This window comes from Mercenaria mercenaria, chromosome 5 (genome assembly GCF_021730395.1).
Source record: "Mercenaria mercenaria strain notata chromosome 5, MADL_Memer_1, whole genome shotgun sequence".
Classification (NCBI taxonomy): Eukaryota; Metazoa; Mollusca; class Bivalvia; order Venerida; family Veneridae; genus Mercenaria; species Mercenaria mercenaria.
In genome coordinates this window covers 36635381-36653347 of record NC_069365.1, presented here as the reverse complement: position 1 = coordinate 36653347, position 17967 = coordinate 36635381, and the positions used below count along the sequence as shown (strand labels likewise).

General features: G+C 33.4%; 3 protein-coding genes across 3 annotated transcripts in view; 1 reads left to right on the top strand and 2 right to left on the bottom strand.

Moving 5' to 3' along the window:
• Positions 1–16122, bottom strand: part of LOC123556896 (uncharacterized) — a 71610-nt gene extending 55488 nt beyond the window's left edge. Inside the window, exon 1 of the mRNA XM_045347962.2 lies at positions 16017–16122. The gene's annotated coding sequence lies outside the window, so the exon portion shown is untranslated. The remainder of the gene's footprint in view (positions 1–16016) is intronic.
• On the top strand, positions 5092–6913 carry LOC128557295 (uncharacterized). The gene is made up of 3 exons (XM_053544533.1): positions 5092–5690; positions 6118–6297; positions 6604–6913. The coding sequence occupies exons 1-3, from the start codon at positions 5092–5094 to the stop codon at positions 6911–6913; spliced, it is 1089 nt and encodes a 362-aa protein (XP_053400508.1).
• On the bottom strand, positions 7896–11233 carry LOC123558297 (uncharacterized). The gene has a single exon (XM_053543208.1). The coding sequence runs from the start codon at positions 10981–10983 to the stop codon at positions 10108–10110; it is 876 nt and encodes a 291-aa protein (XP_053399183.1). The 5' UTR covers positions 10984–11233; the 3' UTR covers positions 7896–10107.
• Positions 16123–17967: the final 1845 nt, after the last annotated feature.

The window sequence follows — 17967 nt, the reverse complement described above, 5'->3', positions numbered from 1 at the left end:
AAACAAATAGTTAGAAGAAAGAACAAGACAATATATGTCACAATTTATTTGATACTATTTATATAACAAAATGCCAAACTTGCTACGAACCTGTAAATATATGTCAGCAATTAGGACATGACATTTTGCATTGCATGAAAAATCCGTGCATATTTGGGAAATAGTCTCTCTCTGAGATCATCAATGTGTGTCTGGTCAGTTAGTCAGAATTTTGACGCAGTTGGTATTTTATGGCGGGGGGGGGGGGGGGGTAAAATGGGTATTTTTTAATAAAAAAGAAATTTATTTAGCTCTTTTTTTATTTTAATATGCCGTATAAAAAAATATTGATACAGATTTATCATTACGTTATCACAAGAAATGCGTCTCATTGTTCCTTCTCTTGAGAAGGAATATTTTAATTCGGTAAGTCACACTTGACTGAGCTACTGATATCGAAACCTGTTGTCATTACAAGCTGGCCAATTAAACTCCGTGACCTTAGGAATAGCCTCTGACGTTAAACTATTCTTTCCTAATTGAGGCGACTCTCTGACTGAACGCGTTCCGTGGATTACATATTACTAAACCCGAGGATGATTGATTGATTCTTTCACTTCCTCCATTGTTGAAGAACATAACATATGTATATTCAGTCGACCAGATTGACATATATCAGCAAATTTAAATGTAAACTAAATATTATCGTTATAATGGACTCAACTTGACCCCGATGGTTGACCTTTGTATTATAATACATAATTAGATACAACCTATTATTGAAAAGGAGTGTACATAAAACTCTTCAGCTCTTTGCATTCATAAATTTTAAACTGAAGGCAACCCTAGGCACCCCATATTTCTACAATGAAATAATCGATATGAATAATTAGCCTAAGGTCAACCACCGCGGACAAGTTGCGACTACTATACCTTCAAATGCATGGTTAATATGTGAAAACAAACCCAATTGCGACCCTCTAATTATGCGCAACAAATTTACGCTTCGAATCGTAATGGATTGACCGGGTCAATTTCTTATTGCCGTATTTACTCTACACTCTACTGAAAGTGGTAACAGATTTAATTTGTTGTTGGATTTAACAATTTATGTAAAATAACTAGCGTAAATACTTACTTGACATTTTTGGCAGTATAAAACAGACATTGCAACCAAAATTTTACAAGATGATCATTTTATATTTATATAGATGTGCCCTAGAAGGAACTTTTGCTATGCTTTAACTTGTAATATACCCTGATTTGGCACAATGAAAATGTGCTTAAACCTGCGCGCACACCATCGAGAAGATATAAAAAATCTTCAGTTTTCTTGACAATGAAAGTAATGAGGACAACTAATTAAGAGGTTTGTAGTTAGAGGCCACTGGTTTGATTAACATGGCAACGACTTGAATAAACATTATAAAGTTTAATGTCGTTTTGGTTCTCTAGACCTGATTCAGGTGAAGAATTCGAAGTTGTCATATACTTGTGGATGTCAAGTATAGAATCAATGAAACCTTGTACAGTGCAAAATATCAAATATTATTTGAAAGCATAAATTGTCAACTGTCAGTTCGATATGAATTAACGACTTTCAGCATAATTGGAACATTTTTTTCAGAAAACAAAATGTACTTTAACCAGTTTTCCACCAATTACCACTACCTAAAACTGCCTTTGAATATGTTTAAACTGTCAGTCTTATTTCAGAAACGCTCGGAATGTATCACGATAATTTAACTGGGTTATTTTCAAAAATACAACTTCGTAACTTATGTTCCATGTTAATTGTACAGAAAATCGTCACAATTTGCATTAGCAGACTATTAATTAGCTTGGAGGAAATTTGTGTAGTTTGCACTTTTCTGCAATCAATATTTTTCTTTGTTAAATAAACTGTCCTATTTGATGAAGCATTCTCCACTCTGACGGATCAATCTTGTTATCCAGATAATGCGAAATGCTGTGATAATTCCAAAATGCGACAAAATGGCAGATGGACGCTTCTGAAAATTGCATGTTTTTCGGCAAGTTGCTGTGGCTTGATAAGAGATTTTAACCACTAGATGTTGCAAAAAGATTAAAATTAATGGTGATTTGCTTTCATGGAACTCAAACTATTTTACTTTATTTTTGTGAATACAATACACAATACGTTAAATAGTTTACAAAATTTATGTAAGTTTAGTTTGAAAATTCATAAAAAATACTTAGAATTGATTTTTATGCTTGTTGTTCACTGTATATAAAGCTCTACCATTCCATTATCTGACATACTTTAGAGTAAGTTGTTAACATTTGCCGTTTTTATGTCAAAACCATTTATATTGATCCTTGTTTGAAAAATGGTTAATAGCCGAAATTGACCACGGATAATGCCCTACATGTGTTGTCTTTGAAAGTGGATAATAGCCGTCATTAATTCTTTCATTTACATCCATTACGAATTGACTAGTTTTGTGTGTGTGGACATGTTTTGGTGAATGAGTTTGTAACAACATGACGAAATGAACCTGTTAACGATTTTTATACTGGTAACAGGCACAACAATCTAATAAGTAGAGCTTATGAAATCCATCGCAGATTAAGAGTTTCTGCCTAACATGTTATCGGAAAGAATTTTTAAGGTATGGACCCGTAATATTGAGTACCTCCTTTTTGAAGAGTATTCAATTCCTACCATAAACCTACTTTTTCAATGTTGGAGTTATAATTCTGTCTCATTAAATCTGTTTACTTGAGGCACCCTAGAAAAAATTATATTTACAGTTTTAATTTTGTGTTTTATAATTGTTTAACAAAAGTTTGATGTTTCTTTTATCAAAATTAATGCTGTAATGAATTATTTGCAAACGTTTTAGATAGTGGCCATCACACTGAAATTTGTCTCTCCTTGAGCTTGAGAAAATTTCATAAATTATACAAAACTTACAAAAATACGGCACGGTAAAAATTGTTTAAAATGTGCAACACAATGCAAAACATGATCAATTTTAAGAATATACCAAGCAAATGCCATTTTTTAAGCATTACTATGAGGGGTCAAATACCTTAACACTCTAAATCCATGAATGTAATTCTTACAATTAATGAGATAGTCCGAATGATGACTTTGGATAAAAACCTGGTAAAGAATGCCGAAAAGATATGGCCATACGTTTGTTTAGCGCTGGTGGGGTGGGGGGGGGGGGGGGGGGGGGTGCAGTCGACCTTTACAGATCTTTGGCTCCTTTAGAAATAACTTTTGGAGTTTGGCTGTAGGTTGTTGTCTTCAACCTACGAAGATATACAAGACGTATAAATACGGTCTTCGAAAATGCCCAGGATTTTCAACACAACAAAACATACCACATATTTTGAACAGCAGTCAAAATACCATGGTTATTATAGCCCAAGGAACAAAGCAAAAAAGAAATGTATGTGAGTCTTGTATTGCAGATGAAATTTTGGTAGGGTAAACATACTAAGGGGGGGGGGGGGGGGGCAACTTTGTATGGAAAAGTTAACAAGTGTACTTAATTATTATTATTATTATTACTATTATTTTGTTGAATTAAACGACGCACCGACACATGATAGGTCATATCGCGACTTTCCAGCTTTAACGGTGGAGGAAGACCCCAGGTGCCCCTCCATACATTATTTCACCACGAGCGGGCACCTAGGTAGAACCATCGACCTTCCGTAAGCCAGCTGGATGGCTTCCTCACATGAAGAATTCAACGCCCCGAGTGAGGCTCGAACCAACATCGTTGAGAGGCAAGTGATTTGAAGTCAGCGACCTTAACCACTCCACCACGGGGGCCCTTATACTAAATTATTAAGTACAGTATCAAACTCTTATCAGTTAAGGCAATGTACTTCTTCTATGGTGGTTAAAATCTCTTATCAAGTCACAGCAACTTACCGAAAAACCTGCAATTTTCAGAAGCGTCCACCTGCCATTTTGTCGCGTTTTGGAAATATCACAGCATTTCGTATTATAGACCTCATCGGAACAAAGAAGCGGGTAGGTAAGAATCCGAGATTGCCCTCAAATAGGGTTTTAAGCATTTAAACAGTCTTGCCTTTCATTAACTTTACCCGAGTATTTCTGGTCATAAGTATTTGGTTTAAGTTTTTCGCGTACTTGGACTTCGTATTATTTTACGATGTGAAAACTGTACATTTCAGCATAAAATACTGGTTCAAAATAAACACTTGAGGCCCCTACAAATCAAAAAGCTATTCATCGGATTTGCCGCTCGTATTATTTCAGAAACACAAAAAAATATATATTTGTTTTTGGCTTGTACTCGCCCATTGAAAACAATCAAGCGCTTCTTTACGGACGTAACAGTTACAAATGCTTATAATTCCAGTACCAGATTGTTCTAAAATGGACTTAACAATAGATACATATCATGATACATTTATTTTGTTGCATTAAAGTTATTTCCCCTTATGCAGTTACGCCATTTTCTTCGAATGTTTCGGAGTTTCTAAAAATAATAGTTTTTGTATACGAAAGTATGTGGGTAAGGAATTTACATTTTTATTTGTGTTCATACTAATTTAGATATTCAAATTTTCCAATCCTCGAGTAGAATAATGTTAATGCACGTTAATCTACATTGAAGACCTTAATTGAGACTTTGTTTCAACAAATTTAATCCGTTAAGAAGGTAAACATAGAACAAGAGCTCTCGACTTTTCTCAGTGCTTGACTATGAATAAGAGCTTTGCCAGTAAAAGGGACATAATAGTCAATGGTTTTGAAAGTAACAAAGATACTGGACTTTATATAAATCTTTTAACCAAAAATAATAAGTTATAAAGGGGCATATCTGTCAAAACTGTTTCTTTTGGTGTAGACTGATAGTAAATAAATATTTTAAGTTTCAAGTCAAAATCTTCAATAGTAACAGATATTTGACTGATAATATCAAAAACTTCGAAAACTGGAAAAGTCGAGCTAAAAATACTACATTCTCATAGCAGTAAACACATATTCCGTCTTTTCGTAACTAAAGTCGAAGACGAGTTGTCGTTCGTGCAGGACGGTAATATCGACTTCCGGTTTTAATGTTTACATAGCGCGAACATCCACTCGACTTGTAAATAAATATGGAAGGTCTGTTAAATACTACGAATCTCCCGATTTCACCACAAACTACCGTTGAAGATATCATTAACTTTTCTAAATCAGAAATTCAGTCTTTTCTAAGAGCAAACCATTTAAAAATCAGCGGCAATAAATTGACACTTGCTCAACGTATTGTTGACACTATTCAAAAATCCAAGAACACGACGCATGATCAAGGGATTTCTTCAATTAACGAAGATAAAACAGTTGTTACACTTGACCCACAAGAGTCAAAAGTGCCATGCATTACTGAATTGACAGCTGGGTGGAGCGGAAACGATGACAAGTTCCCCAGAATCAGCATAACTGATATTGAAAACTACCTTATTCACACTAGTCACAGAACCAATGATGCAGGGAAAATGCAATGCTACCGCCAGTACATTCGAGGATTGAACTTCTATAAGGAGGGGTACATACATAAGATGATGATAAATGAGATCAGTCCAGACAGCCCAGTCTCTTATGTAAGATCTAAATGCTACCCATCCATGCAAAAAGGTGTCTATGAGCAATGGGTTTTGATAAGCAAGCATGCTCCCTTCCAAATACTGAAGGCCAACTGCACATGTCCTGCAGGGTAAGAGATGTCAGTTTATATCTTAAAGACTTAATATACAAGTAGCTCTATACAATGAATAGATACATTCAAACTATTTAAGCTTATACAGAAACCCAATTTAGCAAACAATGTTGTGTAGTACATATAATATTATATTAATAACAATGTACATGCATCATTATTATCTTTTGTCTGGGGCATTTGCAGGACAAGTTTGAATAATATGATATTTGATGATAGATCTTAATTAGCTACATCAATTATTGAAATAGTTCAAAGATCTATACATACAAAGTACAAGGTGACACTTCATAACAGTTAGAATATGAAATTGCATAGGCTTTTGAGTACTTTGTAGATATTTTATCATGGGATGAATATAGATTTTGATATTACTATTTACAATAATGGATTATCCTTACAGAAATTATCATTATTATTTCAGAAATGGTGAAGGCTGTACCCATGTGGCAGGGTTACTGTTTGCCTTAGAGGGGAGACCAATAACACCAGTGGAGGATGATGACAATGTCCCATGTACCTCCAAGCCCTGTCAATGGAACCAACCTAGTAAAAGGAAGAAAGAAACAAGACCAGTTAAAGATCTAACTTTCAAAAGAATAAGGTATGAAGATAATATTTCACCTTAACAGAAGAAAACACCAAAGTACAAGGTAGATCCTGTTAAATTCAGAGATACATTATGTGCAAAACTTGGAAATCAGTCAAAAGCAGCCTTGTTTGACATCATTGCACCATCATCAGAAAGTAGTTTGTCTGTGTCATGTGACCTGAATGTGTCATACCATGAAGAAGTTGAAACCAGTGAGTACATTACTTAAACCTCTGATAGATTCATTGATTTGACTAAAACTGTTCAAGATGAGCAGATGTGCGAAAATGAAGTGAAAACCTTTATGTCATCATGTAGCTCAGAGGTGAGAAGTGAAACTGAACTGAGAACAAGAGGGCAACATGAGAATTCACTGTGGACAAATGCAAGGAAAGGGAGAATTACAGCTTCATATTTTCATGATATTAAGTCCAGGAAAGATTCAACCAAGACTGACACATTACTTTCTAAAGTGTTTGGTGAAAATTCCTCATTTGATAACAGTGCTTTACAATGGGGCAGGAAACAGGAGCCCATTGCTAAGAAGAGGTACAAAGCACACAAGAAGTTGAAGGAAGGAAAAACAATAAAATTGACTGACAGACAGTGGCTTGATTGTGCATCCTGATTATTCATACATAGGAGCAAGTCCAGATGGGATAGTTACCTGTGAGTCAGAAACATTTCTATTGGAGATAAAGTGTCCATATAAGTGGAGAAACTGCTCAATTTTAGAAGCATGTAAACACAAAGAATTTTATTGTTATGTTGCTGATGACAACACCATCCAGTTGAAAAAGACACATAGATACTACACTCAAGTTCAAGGTCAAATGGGTGTGAGTGGGATACACAAATGTGAATTTGTAGTGTATACAGTGTCTGACTTTATAATAATACCAATTGAATTTGACAAGTCATTTTGGGAAGACATTCTTCGTCAATTGAATGAATTTTACACAGGCTATGTTTTTCAGAAACTAGTTGGAAAACATTGAAATCACTGATGGATTTGCTAAATTCAGGACCAAAAGAGAAACAAAGAACAATACTGAATTGTACTTTCACATTATTTATTTTAACAAGTGGCTAAACATTAACTGAATCACACTTTATTCAATCATAAATTGTCAAAATGATTGACATACTATAAATATAAAAATTAATTTACCTTAACATGTTATCATGTAAACTAATAGTTTTACACAGTACAGTTACTATAGCTTTTAGAATTTTGAAAGTATGCTATGTCTTAATATTCAAATATTTTAATCTAACAGATATTTACCATCTTGATCTGAACATTATGAAAATGGTGTGTTTCAATCTAGAAACATTCACATAGGTTGCCCCACTTATAAAACATAAAGGTGTGAGTACTGAAAAAAGAATTTGAAAACTGTGTCTTTAGTAAAATACTAATATTATTTCAGTACATGCAGTGCATAAACAGTTGTAAAAAAAATTAAATGATATTTTCATATTCTAAACAGCTTCCAAATGAAAAGAATTTTCTGTAGATTAAATATTATTTATATATTTTCAATGTTAATAATAATAATGTCATAATAATTATGATCCCCCCCCCCACCCTAATGTTTCCTTTTGATTATCTTTTAATTAAGTTTAATCATAAAACTTTAAACGTGTGTACTTGATACCATGCAAATTATTTGGAAAAGCTAAAAAATGTGTTATTTGCAAATGTATGAAATCAACAAAAATGTTTGCTAGTCAAATGCTGTTCTTCTGTATTCTTATTAAATCTTACTTCAGTAATTTGGTCAATTTGTCATAGAACTACATGTACTAGCTGTTATAAAAGTCCCTAGTATTGATGAATTATATGTTTTCACTGTAAGTAGGTGTCAGACTTATACCCCTAACCTGTCTTAAGCAGCTATACAGTCAATGGATCAATTTAATCTGACCATTATAAGTACATGTCTGTCTAATACCCCTAACCTGTTTTAAGGGGACATGTTGTCAATGAGTAAATTTCATCTGATCACTAGTTTATAAGTAGAAGTCTCTCCAATATCCCTAACATGTCTTACTCTTAAGCTAATAAGCAGTCATGCAGTCAATGGGTAAATTTAAATCTGATCATTATCAGTAGATGTCTGTCTTATATCCTTAACCTGTCTTAAGTTGACATGTTGTCAATGGGTAAATTTAAATCTGACCATTATAAGTAGATGTCTGTCTTATATCCTTAACCTGTCTTAAGTGGACATGTTGTCAATGGGTAAATTTAAATCTGATCATTATCAGTAGATGTCTGTCTTATATCCTTAACCTGTCTTAAGTTGACATGTTGTCAATGGGTAAATTTAAATCTGACCATTATAAGTAGATGTCTGTCTTATATCCTTAACCTGTCTTAAGTGGACATGTTGTCAATGGGTAAATTTAAATCTGATCATTATCAGTAGATGTCTGTCTTATATCCTTAACCTGTCTTAAGTGGACATGTTGTCAATGGGTAAATTTAAATCTGACCATTACAAGTAGATGTCTGTCTTATATCCTTAACCTGTCTTAAGTGGACATGTTGTCAATGGGTAAATTTAAATCTGACCATTACAAGTAGATGTCTGTCTTATATCCTTAACCTGTCCTAAGTGGACATGTTGTCTATGGGTAAATTTAAATCTGACCATTAGAAGTAGATGTCTGTCTTATATCCTTAACCTGTCTTAAGTGGACATGTTGTCAATCGGTAAATTTAAATCTTACCATTATAAGTAGATGTCTGTCTTATTTCCTTAACCTGTCTTAAGTGGACATGTTGTCAATGGGTAAATTTAAATCTGACCATTATAAGTAGATGTCTGTCTTATATCCTTAGCCTGTCCTAAGTGGACATGTTGTCAATGGGTAAATTTAAATCTGACCATTATAAGTAGATGTCTGTCTTATATCCTTAACCTGTCTTAAGTGGACATGTTGTCAATGGGTAAATTTAAATCTGATCATTATCAGTAGATGTCTGGCTAATATTCCTAACTTGTCTTAATAATTATAGTTATTTTAAATGTACTACTACTAATAATTATTATTATGATTTTTACTTTTACACCAAACACACATTGTAGTTGCATATGAAATTGTTATCGAGGGAAATAAAAAGCAAATTGCATTGCCTATCTTGTTTTTCAATTTCCTTATCACATTTTCAAAACAAAATCAATCTTCATTTCACTATCAAAGTTGAAAAAATACTTATATGTCAACATTTTGTGATGTTATCAATGATGTCATCAATTTAAAACACAGTACTGTACTATACTTCTCACTTACAACCCATTCCATGTTTGTGTTTAACAAATATTTTTGTGCAAAACGGTTGTAGCTGCAGTTACAACCATTTTGCACAAAAATAAATCAGCTTTTTGAGATACAAACTGTTGACAAATATCTTATAAAGGCATTTATTTTCACATTTCACTTCTAATTTTTTCACAGATTATGTAATTCATTAAAATACAACAGAAAATAGAAAAAAAATCATTTTTGTATAAATGACTGGACACTATTCATCCAATGAAACAAAATCTCTCTGTAGAACATTATATCAAAACTTTTTTCATGAAAGGTTGAATATGATCATGGAGTATTTAAATCAATTTAGTATAAATAACCAATAATCATAGAATATAAAACATGTTTGTGCATATATTAGATATCATTCTACTTTCATACATATTTTGTTGTCTTTGAATGTGGGAGAACATGTTACAATATATATTCATTTATAACAAACAACACTAAACATATACTAACTAGTAACTTCTTCAAGTCATAGAAAAAATTAGCATTTCACTTTGACACTAGTGGGGGTAGCATGTTTGTAAGTGCTGAACAAACAAAGAACATTTGATCTGCAAAGTCACTTATAGCCAAGGGCATTATGCCTTGAAGTATGCGAAAGTTTTTTATTTGCTCCATTTTCCTCTCCACGTGTATCCTAGCTGATGCAATCCTGCGGGTTGTCTCAACTCCAGTTTTGCTGAACTGGCATTTGGACTTAAAAGGAGGGCAATAAAGTTTAACACCCATTGGTTTCAGATCTGTATGAATATGAACAAAACCTTTATCAACCATTACAGCATCACCTTTTTCAAGTTGTTCAAATAAACCACCGCTTCTAGTAATTTCAACATCTGAGGTAGAGCCAGGCCATAATCTTGACACTAATACAACAGCTCCAGTCATGCTCACACCAATCAATGCTTTGAAAGTGTTATGTGACTTGTAATTAGAAAATGTGAGAGCTTTGTTTTCTAATGATGATGGACTCTGAATAAATATTTCAGTGCAATCAAGTACCACCCTTGTGTCTGAGAATTTTTCAAAGCATTTAGGAACATTTATTTGAAGTACTTCAAGCTTTGGCATGAAAACAAGTGATTGCATACATTCAAACATAAAAAGAATCCATTCATTGAAAATCTTTGACACACCACTTGAAGAAATTTTAAATCTATACTCCAAATCCTTCACAAGAAGTCCCAATTTTAGCCTCATCATTACCAACAAAAACTCATCTATGGGCCTTAACTTGCTTTTACGACCCAATTTATTTTCATTCATGCTGCCGGTTATCTCTGTTGACAACTTATCTGCACCTTGGTCAATTAATGAACTAAATAGGGCATCATATGTTTGAAAGTCTTGAAGGCCTGTGTAGAACATTATAAGACCTGTGGAGTGTTGAATGTTCTCAATAGTGATCTCTGGTAGACAGACAGATGTTTCAGCACTACTCAGGGGTTGTTGATAGGTTTGTGACTCCTGGTCCTTACAGTTGGTGTTAGAGCTGGCTGCAGGTAATGTGGAGGTTTTCTCTTGTTTACAGTACCTGCAACAAATACATAACACAGGCTATTGAAATATGATGAAAATTTCAACATTACATCTAGGTATGGATTATATTATTATTTGTGAAAAAGTTATGAGGAACAGGCAAACATCATCAGTATGTACATGTAGCTATAATATCTTATTTAAAATAATGGTCAAATATTTATCAGTGTCACATGGAAATTATATAAACATTCATTATATTCACATACAATGTCAACATGTACATGTTGTTGTGTAAACCAAATCTAATGAAAATTTATACGTGTATGCATGTCAGTCTGTATATATGTAGATTATGGACATAAGCAATGATGGTTCCAGTTAATTCAATGGTTATCATTTTAGCTGAGCATGTTAAGAAGTATTGTAGAGTAATTTGTATAATTAATTATACAGTTGCGCGCAAAGGCAAACTGCGGTTCAAATAGTTGTTTTCATGATATTTCTATTTAATGACTGGGGTTTTTTATTCATATTGACATTTTATTATGAATAAAATTGGCTCATGTAGCAAAAAATTAAATTTTAATCAAATTTTAGAATATTTTATAATTAATTTTAGAATATTTTATAATTATCATTTAGTAACTACCGTAGGCAAGTATTTTAATTTCAAAGCAATCCATAGACTTACTCTCAATCTTTTCAATTCAACCTTTCTAAATATACATCAAATGTACACTGTATAGTACATGTAAAAATAATATATCTACAATGTACATGTACGCCGTCACTGGCCCTGCACCGTATACAAGTAGAAGAAAAAACATGTCACTATACTTACGTATGATGATCAATAATATCACTCTTGACGGTGTCAACTGGTACAGTGGATGGTCTCAAGCGTGGTTCCTTCCTTTCTGATCGCTCACAGTGCTTTTTCTGAGGCAAGTTTACACATGGAATTTTATTTCTCTCAACAGAGTCCGGTCAAACACCGTTCGTAAAGTGGTCTGAACACACTCGAGTATAACTCGTCGGTTTCCAGTTCTTTCGGCTGATGGCGCGAATCCAGGCCTGTCGAGTACTTTGATGTTTAGGGAGCTTGTGCAGGGTTACATTTTTACCAAATTTTCCAACCCTTCCACTGAAATTGTGGGAGTAAGTTATCGAGCAATAATATTTCCCCATTGTTTACATTATCACCGGAAGTGCATAATACCGTCCCGCACGAACGACAACTCGTGATTGACTACAGATACGAAAATCCGGAATATATTTCATGATTATATATAGTTAAGTTGTATGCATTGGTGTTTATTACATATTTTCTAACAATACTTTCAAACGCATGCCTTATTTGATTACACTGTACTGTGCCAGTGTTATTACTTTTTTTTCACGAATTCGCTTTGTTGTGCGCTTGCAGGTCAAAACGTACCCAACTAAAATGTATTCATTGTTTTCTCAATTCCTGTTGATTTTTTTTTTTTTATGGAATGGAGCTGTACATTCATTTTTAAGGTCTTTATTAGATAATCGGGAGCAAAACATGATAAATATCATTCTTCGCACTTCATTCGCTCCTGATTTTCTCAAAAAAAAATATCTTAATTAATTTTTCGCTCGCCGCCTCATTTTTTTCCGAAAGAAATCCGATTAACAACATTTTAAAAGGGATAGTAATAGATACCCAACTTTTCTGCATCGCACAAATGCCTATCTATCCATATCTTATGGTAATATTTCTGATTTGACATGTGTTAGCAATTGGATACTGGCTAAGTTTTCGTACCTTTTATTACAAAAGTGTGTGTGTGTGTGTGTGTGCGCGTGCGCGTGCGTGTGCGTGTGCGTGTGCGTGTGTGTGTTCGGGTTTAACGTCTTTTTCAACAATTTTTCAGTCATATAAACGAAGGCGTCTACTTGTAGCAGTGAGCACAATGCCCAACTTTATGTGCTGCCTTACTGGAATATCACGCCGTAGACACGTGGCATGATAACCCACCCAGTCACATTATACTAACACCAGGCTGACCAGTCCTAGCACTACCTGCTTAATGCTGAACACCAAGCGAGGGAGCTACTAGTACCTTCCTTACGTTTTTTTGTATGACGCGGCCGGGGATCGAATTCACTAATATTAATATGTGTACATATTAAAATTCCCATAACGGTGTATAGTGGTAATAATATCCTCAAAATTAAAAAAAAAATGCGTTGACTTGTATACTGTTTTGACGTGTCTGTTGTTGAAGTCGGTCGTGCGTTAAGTAACTATGCAGCTAGTAATATGAGAATGATGGGTATCGTACATGTTTAAGGTAGTTTCGAATATAGTACAGTATGTCCCGGAGTCAGAAGGTAACATTATGAAATGCGAACTAATTTGATATTCCACTGAAAATAACGATTAAGATATTGTAAACAAAGTTGCATAATTATAACCATTTCGAATTTCAGTCTCAAGTTAAATACTATATTTTATTTGACCTTAACTCATAGTATATACATGTATAAATCACATTTGTACAAGCGTTCAAACAAATTGTAAATTAAATAAAATAGCTGAATGATTGAAAATAAGATATATATGAAAAGAATTATAAGGAAAAGAAGAATATGCAATTCAGATAAACAATCTTTTCAAAATGGAAAGTAGTAATTTTCATATATTCATAAATCTGTTGATATTGTGTTTATATCTAGTCTTGGAAAACGTAAGACGAAGCAGCAAGAATTGTAACTGGAACAAAGCGGACCGTATCACTAAACAATCTCAATGCGGAAATAGGATATATATCTTTGTCCAAAAGACGGATATAACAGAACTCATGATTTAAGAAATAGAGAGGATTATGAGATCTTAAGTAGACGTACGGAAATATTTTCTAGATCATTTATTCTATCTTCTATTTCGTTGTGAAATGAACTTTGTATTGAAATAAGACTATTAGAAACCATATCAGCTTTTAAAAGGTCTTTACTAACCATGCACACGGTTTAAAGCACAATAAACCGGAGATCCATCCTTTGGCAAACGAAAGTATTTAATATATCATTCTCTACTAAAAACAAAATGCATCAGTTTGAATTTTGATATATTTACAAATCAGTAAGTCACTAATTTTAGTTGTAGCTGTGAACACTATATAGAAGCAGGGTTGTTAATAATTACTTGCAAAGGTAATGCATTAAATTAGCATTATTTGGAAAAAGATGGCATTAAATTAGCATTAGCATTACTCATTTTTATCAAAATAATGCATTAAATTAGCATTATATAGCTAAGGGTGCATTAGCATTAGCATTACCATTACTTTTTGAGAATCATTGCATGTTATTATCACATACACTGTTTGTTTTTCATTAACTCATTTTAGTTTACCTAGGTCATCTACATGAATAGTTAAATACATGTTTGACTTCCTTGTATTATATCTTACTTTTTTCTTTTACCATTACTTTATAAAAAACAAAACAAAACACCTTATGTTGAAGTACAGCATGCATGAGGATTTAAATTGTTGGAGAAAGTCAAGTACCTGTTTAATGACTCCCTAACAGCCTAATTTAACATGACATTTAAAAGCTAGCTGCCTTAAGGTCTTAAACATCACTATCAGTGGCATAGTGTTAATTGATAAAAAGGTGTCAAAAGATAATAGATTCTGTTTGATATTTTGGGTGACAAATCTAATTATGTCACACTTCTATGGCTATTATAAATATGCCATTTGGAGTTGTCCCAGGTTTTAAATGTATTTTTCAAAATCTTTCAGGTGTATATTGAACAAAAGGCAATTATACCATTAGACAGTTTATCAAAATCAAACAACAATCTATTAGAGAACTGCTATAACCTGTGTTAATAACAGCATACATGTGTATTATGTTTTTTTCCAGTGATACCGAAAATAATGCCAAAGTAATGCTAAGCATTAGCATTAGCATTACTTACTTTGGCATTAAATTAGCATTATTTTCAATGCTAAAATTGTGGCATTAATGATTACTTGGCATTATTTGAAAAAAATAATGCACTACTAATGCATTAGCATTAGCATTAGCATTAGCATTACTACAACCCTGTAAAGAAGATTGTTTGCACTATCCGGTAGCCTAGTAGTACAGCGCCCGCTTTGAGTACAGGGGCCGTAGGTTCGATCCCTGGTCGCGTCATACTAAAGACGTAAAAACTGGTTCTAGTAGCATCAAAAGAATAGTACTAGGCAATGGGCAGCCAGGTACCAGTATAATGTTACTGGTGGGGTATGTCTCGCGTCTACATTGTGATATTCCAGTGAGGCATTGTGCTCACTGTTTCAAGTAGACACCGTCGTTTATTTGACAGAAACAAATGTTTAGAAAAGACGTTAAACACGCACACATTTTAGCCACATTTCATGTAAGTGAATATTTTTAAGGTGAGGGTATGTAATAATGTTTCGAGAACTTGTTATCCAAACCTTTACGCATACACTATTGTTAAGCTGTGATATTTTAAAAGATATATTCATAATGTAATGATAATGCAATAAAATATATTTAAGGCATAGGAGTGGAATACAAGTATGAAAAAGAAAAATATGGATTGCAGTGTATGGGTAGTAATAGATCATCAACATATAACGTCAGTCTGCTTCAGTTATAGTCAGAAGTACAAATACATGTTATAACCCACTCATATCGCATAGATGCGATAAAATATCTCAGCCATTTAAATTGGCAAACGAACGTCGAAGTCGATGTTTGTTTTCTTTTTAAATTTTGACTCTTCATGTTGGTATGCTGATATCATTTTCTACGCGCTCAACAAGGAAGTGGTTGTCGTTTACTTTGTATTATTAATATAGTTTCATTCTGCTATGAAATCATACTTCCTAGTGAACTGACTATGATATAAATTAATCTGTACTTACAAAGATTCCAAAGTTCCACTGAACGATGTATTATAATATAAAACAAATAACCTTGTTTACATATCAACAGAGATGGTCGAATGTACAAGGTTATATAGCAGTACTTCGGTCAAAAATGTGCTTCCGTGGTGTAAGTTTCGAAATAGTCCCTAATAAATAGATCCTATTTTTTCCCCATTTTTCCCGCATATGCGCGATAATCGGGTGTCAAACGGGCATTTTACTCACTCGTGGAAGGAATTTTACATAAAATAAAACACTTTTCATGTTAATATTCGAATGTTTTCGAGTTGTTTAATTGAAAACGAAAGTAGGGTATTTATTCTGCGGACCCATTTCTGAAATGCGGCAATATGAGGGTACCTGACTTCAGTTAACTTGCATTTTACGACATAAGATTCAACTACCCTTTTTCTCTTCGTTTTCTTGAAGCAAATGCAAGGATATCTTGTGGAAAATAGGACTACAACGCAGCGAAAATCTAGCAACTGTATCAAATTTGTTCTGAAGTGGTTACATTTAATATGAAAAATAGAACATTTTCTTTTATTGGTATATAGCCACAAAAAATCATAACTGTAGCTTACACCTGCGAAAAAAAAAAGAAATTCAAGCCGGAACTGATGTCAAGCTGACTCTCTCTTTAAATGTTTATTTATGTTTATTTAACTAAATTTAACGGTCTGACTATGTATTTCAATTAGGGAATTTAGTGAATTCTTACTTATTTCGATTAGTTAGATTTAGATGATTTTTTATTGTGTACATCATTTTAAAAGGAGATTTTCATCTTATATCATGTGATGAATTTTTCTTAATTTCTGATGTTTTAAAAAAAATGATTTCGCGCTGTATATTTGTCAAAGTGTGTACTTAATGTTTAATTATCCCGGCGATGTAAGTCAGGCCAGTAAGTCAGGCCAAATACATCGTATATGCTTCAGTATGTTTTATGACCCGGTCTTGTTAAGTGACATCTTCGAGATCGCAGTCTTGATCACCATTATGCGTGGCATTATAATTATATAACTATTGCGCTTAGTAAAATTCCGACAATTACATTAAACAAAAGTGAATGAAGCCATGCAATACAAAGACCCCTACTGGAAGTCACCTCATTTTCCTTATTGTTATTTATAGTAACAACGAAGGGAACTTATCCTAGAAATAACAAGTGAATGAAGTATTGCCATGCAATACAAAGTCCCCTACTGGATGGCACCTAATTTTCTCTACTGCAGTATAACATAATGAACTGATATCTGTCAATGATGTATAAACAATATTGTACTACATATACAATATGTTATAACAACACACTTGGATTAAAATGTGCACATATCAAAACCCACAGCTGTTTTCATATTGAATTTTTTTGGCTGATTATAAAAATGTTATCATGTAAGTTATTTATAGTAACAACAAAGGGAAATTAATCTTTAAAAAAAAATCTATATAATATAAGTCCACAAGAAACTCTTCAATAGGTAGAGATAGGTCAAACTACACCTAAAAATTGGATGTAACATGCATGCTGTACCACAGAAAAGTGGTCTCGATTTTTCTCTACCGCCAGTTATAAAAAAGTTACAATAAAATCTATTTATAGTAAAAACAAAGGGACGTAATTCTAAAAACAAGGGTGCCTCATGGTGGTGAACATTTGGTCCAAGTTACATCAAAATTCCTCCATGCATGAAGAAGAAATGTTCCGTACAACGTCATTCTTGAATTTGACCTTTGATCTCTAAATATGACCTTGACCTTAGACCTAGGGACCTGGTTCTTGCGCATGACATGTTGTCTCATCCAGGGGAATATTTGTGCCAACTGATATCTAAATCCTGCTTTGCATGACAAAGTTATAGACCGGACAGGAAAAAGATCCTCTTGACCTTTGATCTCAAAGTGTGACCTTGACCTTTAAGCTAGGGTACTGGGTGTTGCGCAT